Below are 12,006 nucleotides of genomic sequence, written 5' to 3'. Positions count from 1 at the left end.
TTGGCATAAGATTACTTTGATGCTCCAATCTTTTCAGCCACTTCCTCCACTGCATCTACAGGATCGTCTTCAAGACTGGACACTTTCTTCTGTGGGCTTGTCATGCCATCCTCTGCAGTTTGCACATATTACTGTCTCTTCTCTTTATAAAGTTCTACTTCCTCCACCATTTATCTCACAAAAGGCAAACCAGCTTTGACATCTTTATCGTCCTATGAAATGGTGGCGGAAACGTTTGAGACACATTTAGCATTCTAAGATTCCTCTCCGTCAGTAGGCCATTTTCCGACGGAAATACCGATGCTTTTTACATTAAAAATTTTTTTTTTCACGGGCGCAAAGGTCGCTATAAAAGTCGTTAAAATCGTCGGAAAAGGAGCGTCGCTATAAACCGTCGCTATATAGCGACGCTGTTAATTGTCGCTATATAGCGACGATGCAAACGTCGCTATATAGCGACTCTGTTAATCGTCGCTATATAGCGACACTGGTAAACGTCGCTATATAGCGACGATTAACAGAAGTAAAAAAAAAAAGGGTTAGTGGGGCTAAACAGGGCTTCCTTTTGGCCCTGTTTAGCCCCACTAATCCTTTTTTTTTTTTTGTTATGTCTCAAGCTATGGAGATGGTATGGAAAACAAAAACTACTGTCAAAGCATTGAGACTGATGAAGATGGATGGTGTGCTCTCCTAGGATGCATGGTGGACTTAATGTCCTCAATATAAGATATCATGTGCTTGCAAGGAAGGCGACTATGCTGCATAATTTTTTCCGCCAACAACAGCCATGGACTTGTATGCTAGCATCCATGTGTGTCAACATGAGGACTTGTGCTTATGGTCATTGGACTACTAATCATTGGGAGGTTGTCATTAGCAGATTTGTAGGAAAGATACCTGGCTGTTCTTTCTCTACTGCTCTGATACTTGACTGGAAACAAGTACTTTCTAAGGTCAAATGGGCTCCTGATAATTGCTTGGGGACAAACTCAATGAGGAAAGAAAGCATTCATTGGAGTGCCATTTTTGCAATTCCGCCTCGTCTTACAGGAACCTGTTCGGGCCTACAATCTCATGAAATTGGGAATTAGATACATACATGATGTGGGCCTACAATCTCATGAAATTGGGAATTAGATACATACATGATGTGGTAGATGATCAGGGATATGTCTTATCTTTTCCTCACGCGACTGCTTCCTATGCATTGGGAATGCATCATAGGTCTATATGGAAGAAAATTGCTGACTTATTACATCCTTTTCTACCTGTTCCTCCTGTGGAGGACACCGACAGGCTTACGGATTGGCAATTGCAACCCTCTGCTACATGCACTCATCTTATTCCTCTTCCTACCTTAACCTCCATCAAAGCCTATAGGCTTCTTCAGCCTGCTCCATGGATTCAACAATATGCTAATTCTCTGTGGCATATAAGGAAGCCCCTCTCATGGTGGCGGAAGAATCTCAGGATGTTGTGGAAGTGTAAAATGCCATTGAAACAAAGACTTTTTCTTTGGAGATGTATGACAGGTACATTGTCAGTGGGGGTCACACTTGCTAAACGTCGCATTGCACCATCCACATGTTTAAGATGTCAGGCTCCTTCAGAGACTGTTATTCATTTGCTTTGGCACTGCACGTGTACTAAGATCCTCCTCAGGAGAATTTCAGATTATCTTCAGAGCCGTTTCCTGAGTCACAGATTTGGGAAACATTTCTGGCTCTTTGGAAGATTTATGAAGTCTTTGTCTCAATACTCACTATTTCTCTCTTGGGTGCGATATTGGGCTCTTTGGACAATCTGGAGTGAGCATAATTTGGCATACTTGGGTCGGCAGATTCACAAGTCATATGAATCTTTCCGAGCCTCATTGCGGCAATCCTTATATGATGCCTGCCATGAGGGTGATATGGATGCTTCTTGCATAGAGCTTTTCTTTTTATGCTTCTAAACTTTGGGATACTCTCCATTTTGGAGACCTCCCATCATGTAAATTTATGATCATATAAATATATGCACTGGATATTACCAAAAAAAAAGTGTGTGTGTGGTGTGTGTACATATACATAATATGAACTAGTGAAACATGCTCTGTGTGTGTGTGTGTGTGTGTGTTGGTGGAGAGTGAGACAGGACCTGCAGCCCTTGCTCCAGCCTTCCCATCAGCCCCCTAGCCCCCCCAAACCAGCCCGTTTGCATCAGCTACCTGCTGCGCCACTTCAGAGCTCAGAAAACGGCATTTTGGACCATTAACTACCTGCTGTACAGCCCGCCATAATTCCGTACAGTTTCCGTACAGGTGTACGGACCTGTACGGCCTGTCCCGCCCTGCTCAGGCTGCTGCTGCCAGTTGATTCCCTGCTCCTGGGTCATTTTTATGCAGGGTTTTGCTCACGGACTGCATCTATACGCTGGTTCTGAGGGCTCTCTGCTCCCCTTTCTCTCCTCTTGGGTTTCTGGGTCCTATGTACTCTTTCCATCGCCAGAATCTCCCCTCTTTTTCTGAAAAATAGTTCATCTGGGAACTTTTACTGGTTTTTTTTCTCTTTTTCTTCTACAGACCTTGTCTTTTCTTTTTCTAAATCCCTACATCTCTCTTTCCCCTTCTTCTCCTTGCAAATACACTATTTTCTTCTTCTCTGTGGGCTGTTTTTTCTTTTTGGGACTGTTTTTTCTCTATTATCACATTACAGGTACCTCCTTTTTGGGTTCCATCCTCTTCCAAAGACATGGCTGAATACTCTTATGAAAAAACTTTTCAAAAGGATCGATCACTTCAATGCAAAAAGCAAAAGCAGGCTGAGGGTAAGCATGACCCAGTGCATGATTTTGTTAAAGCACAACTAGTTTATGATAACATGCATTAAGAATTTGCAGACACAAGAAAAGAGTGGAAAGACTCTGTTCCCTCGGTTGGTCTCATGATTGAAGTGGATAAAATTGTGGATCCAGTTAGAGAATATGCCAAAAATGCAGTTATTTTATTTTTCCCAGGTCAGATGCCACCTGCTGCAGAGGTAGGCAACTGGTTGACCCGCACACTGGCTGGCTCATTTGTTTGGAAGATACACTATGCAGCCATAGGTTTTTTTGAGGTCATTATGGTAGATGAGATTCACACGCAAATGCTTTTGCAACATTCGCCCCTCTTTTTTGGGCAGCAAATGGTGCACGGTTTGCCATGGTCTCCCACAAGGGATTTTCAAGCTTTGATCCAACACCGATGTCCAGTCTGGGTTGAAGTTGTAGACTTCCCACAATGCATGGCTTCACTCTTGCCTAAAATTACAGCGACTTTAGGCAAAGTTGTTTGCCCACCACGGCCTAATGGCAACTCAAATCGATTTTGCATTCTCTGGGATACTGATAATACCACACTAGAGTCTTATTCAGTCACGATGAACAATGTTCACATGGGAAGTGCTTTTTATAAATTGAAATGGGAATTATTTTTAGGGGCTTGCTTTGACTGTAAAAAACTTGGGCACATCGCTTCGCAGTGTCCAATGAGTCAGCATAAAATGCCTCCTGCCACTTTGCCTATTCAGATGCCCACTAAGATTGCTCCTGCCTCTATTGAGAAAAAAAATAGAGATAATAGACTGTTTTTTCTGAATCAGAATGAAGGCAAAGCTCTAGTGGTTTCAAATGGGACTGCTTCTTCCCCTTCGCTTCCTGTTATTCAACCCTCAGCAAAAGGCAAAAGGACCGGAACCTCCAATTGATGGATGGCAAAGTCCAAGAAAAGTTATTTCTATTCGACGACCTCCACCCCCTCGCACTTGGAATGGTGCATCTTCTAGTGGAAACTCTCCAGAGGTCAACTTAGCAATTGGGATCACAAGGGCTGCATTGACAGCTAGCAGAACCATGTTCCCTGAAGAAGAGGTTGCTGCTTTGCTGTCCACTCCTCAGGCAGATGTTTCTTCTCACGGAAGAGAACCTGACCCTGAGGTAGAAATGCAGGGTTGACATCCTGAAGGTTGCTACTTTACACAGCTGTTTTTCTCCTATAAATATCTGTAAATATGACAGCTCATCTCAAATGTTTTACACTTAATGTTCAGGGGATGTGTGATAGTAGAAAATGGAAATTTGTGTGGCTGTATATCAATAGATTTCAGCCTGACATAGTGCCATTACAAGAACACAATCAACATGTCCATGCAGGAAAGATAGGTCATTACTGTAGATATGATATCTTCTATGCTGGGGAGCATTCTTTCTCAGATGTAGTCTTTCTGATCAAGCATGAGCTTCAGCCAGTTATTGCTTCGAATGATAATCAAGGCAAATGGATTATTCTTCAATGCATCATTCAAGGCGAGGTGTTTGAATTTGCATCTGTCTATGCACCTCAATCTTCTCGGGATAGAACTGCAATTTGGGATGCCATGCAACGATATCCATGGAGATATCATGCCTTTATATGTGGGGATTTCAATAATGCTCCACAACAAGGTGACAATACATCAGGAAATACTCGTATGTTAACCCCTAAAAGGCATGCATGGTCTCAATTACTGATGCATCTTGATTTGGTTGATCTTTGGAAGGAATTGCAACCTTTGTCACCAAGATACACTTTCCAACATAATGCCCCTTCTTCTTATCAAGCACGTCTGGATCGCTAGTATAGTGTAGCTCCACAACAAAATGATGATTTTACATGCAAAATGTGGATTGACTATGCCTTTGTGCATTCAGATCATGCACCTTTATGGTTGAGGTTATCTTTTTGTGATATGCCAGATGATAGACTGCCTCAAAGGCGACATCTAATTGTGAACAATAGCTATTTGCAGCATGTTGTTTTCAAGGCCATGGTTACTAAAGCATCTCACTCTCTGTCTTCTCAGAGCCACTTTGATATTAATAATGCATGGGATTCTTTTGTTTCCAAAATGCAAGTTGTAATTAGAGGTTATGGCAAGTCTTACATGAAGACTATGAGGGAAACTGTTGCTCAGGCCAAATTGACTTGTCAAGACCTCACTAAACTCAGTCATCTTCGTCCATTGTCCTTGCATGAGCAAACAACACCATGCCAAGCTAGACATTGTCTTCAAATCAATGATCACAGGACACTAGCTAAATGGGAGACTAGAGCAAGACAAAGCGCTTTTACAGATAAAGACTGCTCTTCCAAACAATTTTTTAAAAGCTTCCATCAGAAGAGATTAAAAACAAACATTTGCAGGGTGCTTCTGCTTGATGGTTCATGGACTACATCACGGTCACAACTTGCTTTAATTTGTATTCATCATTTCTCTCAGCAGTTTGGTTCTGCAAATCCTCCCTCGTAGCACGTTTTGTCTGCAAGAAATTTACTTTTACACCATGTTTCTCCTATTATTTCCACTACTCAAGATTTGGAATTGGAGGAACCCTTACTGAGAGGGAATTGTCAGATGCAATCAAATCCTATGGTAGATGGAGATCTCCAGGATGGGATGGTCTTACAGTTGAGTTCTTTCGAGAATATTGGCCTGTTTTGAAGCATACATTGCTGCATATGGTGAACTCTGCTTGGCAAAATCAAAAAATGCTACACACATGGAAGAGAGGTCTTGTTAAACTCCTTCCAAAAAAGCAAATTCGTGAGTCTTTGGCTGATTGGAGACCTATCACGCTTATGTCCGTCATTTAAAAAGTTACTACCAAAATGATTGTTGATCGGCTAAAAGGTTATTTACATGATGGGTTGCATCCTGCGCAATATGGTTTTGTTCCTCGTAGGCATATCACAGATAACATTGCTAATGCTTATGTTGGAATCGAATATGCAACACGATGTTCTACTATTGCAAGTTGATATTGCCAAAGCTTTTGATACTGTTAAGTGAAACTTTATTTCATTCACTATGCAGGCCTTGGGATTTGGCACAAAAATGCAACAAGTTATCAATTGGCTATATCAAGATAGTTAAGCTGCCTGCATACTTTCAGGGGATATTTCTACAACCTGGACTCTTGGTTGTTCTATTCGGCAAGCATGTCCCCTCAGTGCTTTACTTTTTGCCGTAGCCACTCATCCAATGCTTCAATATATGGACCACCTCTTGGACACTGGCATGTTGCATGGATTGGAAATTCCTGGCAGCCGTAGCATGATCGCTCAAGCATATGCTGATGATTCTTTCTTTACCCCGAAAAATACTCGAAGCGATCTCTCCATGATTATGCATGCTCTTTCTACATATGGTTTGGTTGCTGGTCTTCGTGCCAATTTTCAGAAATCAAAATTATTGCCGTTGCATGCTAAAGACTAGCATAGTCTTTTGTGGCCTGGGGAAATTGTTTCAACTTCTCAATTGATTCGATATCTTGGCTATCCTCTAGGTTGGGGGCTCACTCGTTCTCAACAAACTGATTGGGTGCTCACAAAGTTGAGGGCAAAACTTGAATATTGGAAGCTTGCAACTTGGGCATTACATGTTCATTTGCGAATAACGCAATCCATTTTGATAGCATACATATAATTCTATCTGCCTCTCATCATGTTCACTAAGGCAGATCTGGTTTCCTTTATGTCTGCTATCAAGGAGATTTTCTGGTGTTCAAAAAATGGCAAGAAAAGTCTCAGATTACTCTCTATGCATCGTCTTTGCTCTCCAAAGATGCACGGGGGTCTAAACATACTCAATATTCAGATGCGTATACTTGCTCACAGGGGGAAAATGATGTTGCAGTTTATGCAAGGGGATCAGCCTTGAGCTTTCATGATCCGCTCTCTTTTGTTGCATATTGATACTTCTGCTTTTGGGCATTGGCAGCCTACACAATGGGATTTCCTATTTGGCTCTATTCAAGGCAAGATCAGAGGCTGCCCTTTTGTCTCTCGTTTGCTTCTTGATTGGAAGCATATTTTATCCCACTTGGAATGGAATGGCAGAGATTCTTTGTCGGGAAATTCCTTGAGGGCTGAGAATATTTATTGGTCCAAAGTAATCCACCCTCCTTTGGCTATACAAGAACCCAGGCGTTCTTATTTTCTATCTTTCAAAGGCATTTCTTCTGTGGCGGATGTACTTCAGGATGATGACACTCTTTTATCTTTTTCTATGGCTGCTAGCAAATATGGTTTGGGAGCTCATTACCGTCCTTTATGGCATCAAGTTTCAGAAATGCTTTAACCGTTCTTGCCGGTACCTCGTTTGGAACTTCAAAATAGGCTTGAGGATTGGATTCTACATTCTTCTTCCTCTTTAGCCCGTCCTTTGAAGCTCTCACATATCACACTGCCTTCTCTGTATAAAGTGTTATTACTTCCACCTTGGATTTCTGACAGAGCAAATTATGTTTGGCATATGGATCGCCCACTAAAGTGGTGGAGAAAGCGGCTGCGTCTCCTTCGGCAATATAAAGTCCCTCTTCGACAATAGCTTTTCCTTTGTCGAGTCCTACTTGGCATTTTTCCATCAAGGCAGTTACTCGCACATAGACATATTGCTCCGGCTGCTTGCCACAGATGTCTACATTCTGTTGAATCTATGCTTCACATCTTCTAGCACTGTCCACACACTTGTGATTTCCTCGCTCTCATCTGACAAGGGCTTCGAGCAAGATTTCCTACTGTTACTTTTGGCAGGTTCTTCTGGTTGTTTGATTTTCATCCAGCTAGACAGGGTTTTGATTTATTTTTTGTTTGGGTGCGCTACTGGGCACTGTGGACTCTATGGATGGACAGAAATCAGAGAGTTTTTGGTGATCCTACTTTTCCATCCTTTCTTTTTTTCAAACGATCTCTGCAGCAATCGTTATATGATTGCTGTCAGACTCATTTGATTGATCATGATGTATATACAGCTTATACTGAGATTTTCAGTTGAGTAGTAGGTACTCCACTTTTGAAGTAACTATGAATGTAATTATTTTACAGCAATAAAATATTTCTTCTCTATATACATGCATACATACATATGATCTGGTCTTGGTATTCTCCTAAAGATAACCAACTAGCAGTGCTGAGAGCATTCTATGACATCAACCAGCTAGCTGTCAGTTTATGTAACACAAAACTCAAGCTAAATGGTACATTTACCCAAAAGTACAGTGACTGAACTTTTTCATTCTTTTAACATAACATTAACACAGCCAAATCCCAGCATGACCTGAAACAAGAACGGCCATCTTGGGAAGGGAGGTGCAACTTCGTCATCCTGAGGTTGCATGCTTTCCAAGACACTCCAGAAGGTTGAGGAGAAATCCCTCCTCTTCACCAATTTCTCAAGCTAGGGCCATACATGTGAGTGCAATCTAAAGCATAGGATACAATCTATGGACTAGACAAATTTGACCAAGGTAGGTTCAACTTTGGAAAACTGCAGATCGTCATGTTCTTTTGGAGTTCATAGCTACTACTCCCTAAGCTAGAGAACACATGTCGGCTTCGACTCAGATGCTCACCTTCTGCAGAGGGCCTTGGAGATGCCAAATATCGGTCCAGACTACTTTAGCTAGCTTTCACATCCTCTTGCTCACTGTACTGGGAGGGGGGGATCTAGAGGTCAGTATGCGACATAGGGGATAGGCCATTCACTACCAATATATGAGGAATACTCTGATGGAATATGGCTGCAAAAGCCTGAGCTAAATCAAGTTCATCTGGATGCTGAGAGACTCACATATCTTGTCCCACCCTAGCAAAGAACGTGAGCTTCTATTGTGAGCATTTTCCTACTCTCTCCAGAGAATTCATGGAGTGCCCAAGCTTCTTGAGTATTAATCTCAAATGGTACACTTGGATATCCAAAGGGACAACTTAGTGTACCCTTATGCCAGCTCCTAGTAAAGATGAGGCACAACATGGGCATATATTGCAGTGGTCACATCTACCAACTATGCCACTCAGGCCTGTCAAATCAAAGTATCACCTCATCTCAATCACCTAATGTCTTAAGGACTAAAGCCAGTACTACCAATGTTGCAGGGAGGCCCATCCTTCTCTGGCACTTATCCACAGGGCCTAGGTGCCCTTGAAATACTGAGCACGCCACAAATGAAGTCCCTGATATCATAGTGCCACACCGAAAGATTATGGAGCAGGAATGACTCTAATAACTATGTGAAACACGGCCATATCCACTGTCTTGAGCAGGCTGCACCACACATGGATGCCTGTTCCCTAACCAGGGTATGGTGCTTATGTCACAGTGAATTACACAAACTATCACATAGAGGGTCCATGTGAAAAAGGTGGAATTCTTCCATGATTCAGGTTCTCCTGTACCAGCTGGCAAACACTGAACCTCCAACCCATTGGCAATAGTGAAATGAAATTTAGCCCTTGAATAATTATAAATGAAATAAAATCTTTAAACCATCGTAGTAGACTATTAAAAACATTACCAAGAACCACTGTAATCTAGCTAGTTAACCCTGCTGACATTATATTGGCTGATCCTAATTTACAATATACAGCCACTATATTGTTTACCAAAAAAACTATTGCCACAAAGCAAGATGGTGACAGCAAGAGACAAGCCACAACAAAAGGAAATAACCCTGAATGATAACAAATGAGACAAGCTTGAAAACATTTTAAACCTTGTTCACATGGACCCTCTTAAACTCTCAATAAAAATAATGTGCGCTATCTAAAATGTATTATTTTCTGTAAATTCACTTGCTAGGACCAGGTTAGAGTACTACAAGAATTGAACCCTCCTAAGGGTACATGCGACTAAGTGATTCCCATATGGGAGCGGTCCACGTCAGGATTAGTCTTCAGTCCCAATCCAATACAGATTCATGTTTTTCGGGAATTAGTAGGGGTTTCTGGAAAGGGACTTCAATGGGAGAGAAAAGGAGGCGTTAAGAGACCCTCCTAGCTCAACCCTGGACACTCTAGAATCCTTCTTTGAACCTGCTCCTGTGGCTGTGCCATCCCATCTGCCGAATCGCCGATAGTGAAACAATCGATCGAGGAAGTTAAGTATCATTTCTTCCCCTTACTAGGGATCCTGGGTGGATAGCAAGAGACAACTTGAACACCAAGGTGTTGAGGCCTTGGGCCCCTGAAATTTATATTTTAAGAAAAAGTGTTGAGACCATTGCCTTTAAATTGACATTTTTCGTGTTTGGAGAGTGAGGAATGGGCCAAAGCTAAACGTATATGGGGAGGCTGATGTAAGCAATCTCATATTGCACTTCATAGAGACAAATATGTTTATAACATCAAAAGAGCACAACATGTACATACATTCACAATAGCACATAGAAAAATAAAAATTTTAAAAAAACTATGGAGCTTCAAACATTTTGCATAGCATTTCTCAGACATTTTGTGGTCAGCGTTTGCCCCACAGCGCATGCCTTTTATCCCTGTTTTATCCAACGTCTCTACTTCTCATTCTCGCCATCAACAAAAAAACACATCAATCCTAGAATGTAGCAAAGAAATTTCAAGAGGAATGACATTAAGCATGAGAAAAACAGAGACAAGGAACTTTCGCACCACTCAACTTCCACAAACTCATCTCATTGAAATTCCACAAGGCTCCCCAAAGAAATGCTTATACATTGCAGAAGTAAATTTGAGATTTTATGTGTGTAGAAGAGATTGCATTCCATAAAATCACAGGTACATAGAAGGGGTTTTTGTAATTACCATAAGAGGAAGCAATATGTGGTAGTCTTTGGTTAGTTCAAAGAGTAGTAGCACAGATGTGAGAGGAACGGAGCATACAGATGCTAGTGTGGCTGCCATTCCAACCTGTCAAAACACATAGTTATGAGATGTGTGCAGTAAGCTTAGATCCCAGAATCAACTCTAACACAGTTACAAAAGCAGCACGAACACTGTCCTTCTGCATCAATGTCCACAATGCTTTAACCAATTCATCATCAAGGGGACCAAAAAGAAATGCCTACCAAAGCATATGCCTGAGGATGTGCCACTGCAGCATGTCCTGGAATGGCTGCATTTATAGCTCTCCCTGCTAAGTCTCCAAAGACTGAACCCACTGCAGATCCTATCATTAAGCTTGGGGCATAGAGCCCACCCACCAGCCCAGAGCCTTTGCACAGAGCTGTGGCCACAACTTTTGCAGCAATCAGCTGGGTCAAAAGCCATTTTCCAGGAGCTGATGCTGTCTTTCCAGAGTGTAAAATTTCATCAACATTTGTAAAGCCCCAATACAGGACCCCAGGATACTTTAATGCTATTAATCCCACTCCAAGACCGCCCAATGCAGGGGTAACAGTTGTTGGTATACCAACGCGTTCCTTGATAAAAGTAAACACACTTGTAAACCATTCTACCAATCGAGTGAACAAAACACTAACAACTCCACATAGCATTCCCAATAATAGATACAATGGAAGCTCTGCAAAACATTGTCAAAAGAAAAGTTCAGTACTTATTCAAAGAATCGTTTTGGAAGGAAAAACTGCACAACTGAGCCACAAAGGCTAAATCATGCTAAAAGAATTGACAGCTTTACTTACCTCGAAGATCGTTCATTGTGAAACATATTAGATATCTACATAGTGCAATATACATACTGGGCATCGGTATACAATATGCACCAACTTACATGAAAAGACAATTTATAGCTATGCAATGCTGCAAAAATTTTCAGCATTTAACATTCTGAACAGTACATGAAAAAGCACCCACCGGCTGCAGACTTCAACTCATATGTTGGTACAATGAAGGCAGGCCTCTCTCCCAACAGGCCATTTGAGACTGTTGAAGAGAGTACAGATGCTAAAATGATCATTGCTGTAGTAAGAGGAGGCGAGTTCTCTGCATGTAACGGCCTTAGAACTGTCTCAATTGCAAAGAAGCAACCAGAAACAGCAGCATTGAATCCTGCATTTGAGTCCCACAATGTCAAGCTTGACAAAAAGCATATTCAAGCAGCTAAAACAATCACAACTAGCACAGTACACAAGGCCAATGCCATATTTTGAGAAAATCCACCATTTTTTACTTGAAAAAATAAATTTTGGATTTTCTCTAACTATTTACAGAATTTTACTAGAGTATTGGTTTTT

At 41.5% G+C, this 12,006-nt stretch overlaps 1 protein-coding gene across 3 annotated transcripts in view; it reads right to left on the bottom strand.

Moving 5' to 3' along the window:
- CLC-F (chloride channel F) overlaps positions 1–12,006 on the bottom strand; it is an 83,052-nt gene that overhangs the window by 29,239 nt on the left and 41,807 nt on the right. For all 3 annotated transcript variants that reach the window (XR_015543010.1, XM_087392450.1, XM_087392449.1), the window contains 3 exons: positions 11,627–11,821; positions 10,879–11,333; positions 10,616–10,720 (listed from right to left, as the gene is read on the bottom strand). Coding sequence is in view for 2 of the 3 variants with exons in the window: in XM_087392450.1 (XP_087248576.1) it covers positions 10,616–10,720; positions 10,879–11,333; positions 11,627–11,821 (755 nt within the window). In the remaining variant the exon portion in view is untranslated. The remainder of the gene's footprint in view (positions 1–10,615; positions 10,721–10,878; positions 11,334–11,626; positions 11,822–12,006) is intronic.

Source organism: Dipteris shenzhenensis, chromosome 21 (genome assembly GCF_047967505.1).
Source record: "Dipteris shenzhenensis isolate YYH24624 ecotype China chromosome 21, Dip_SZ_1.0, whole genome shotgun sequence".
In the NCBI taxonomy this organism is placed as follows: Eukaryota; Viridiplantae; Streptophyta; class Polypodiopsida; order Gleicheniales; family Dipteridaceae; genus Dipteris; species Dipteris shenzhenensis.
The sequence above is the reverse complement of the archived record's forward strand: the minus strand, read 5'-3'. Positions and strand labels throughout refer to the sequence as shown.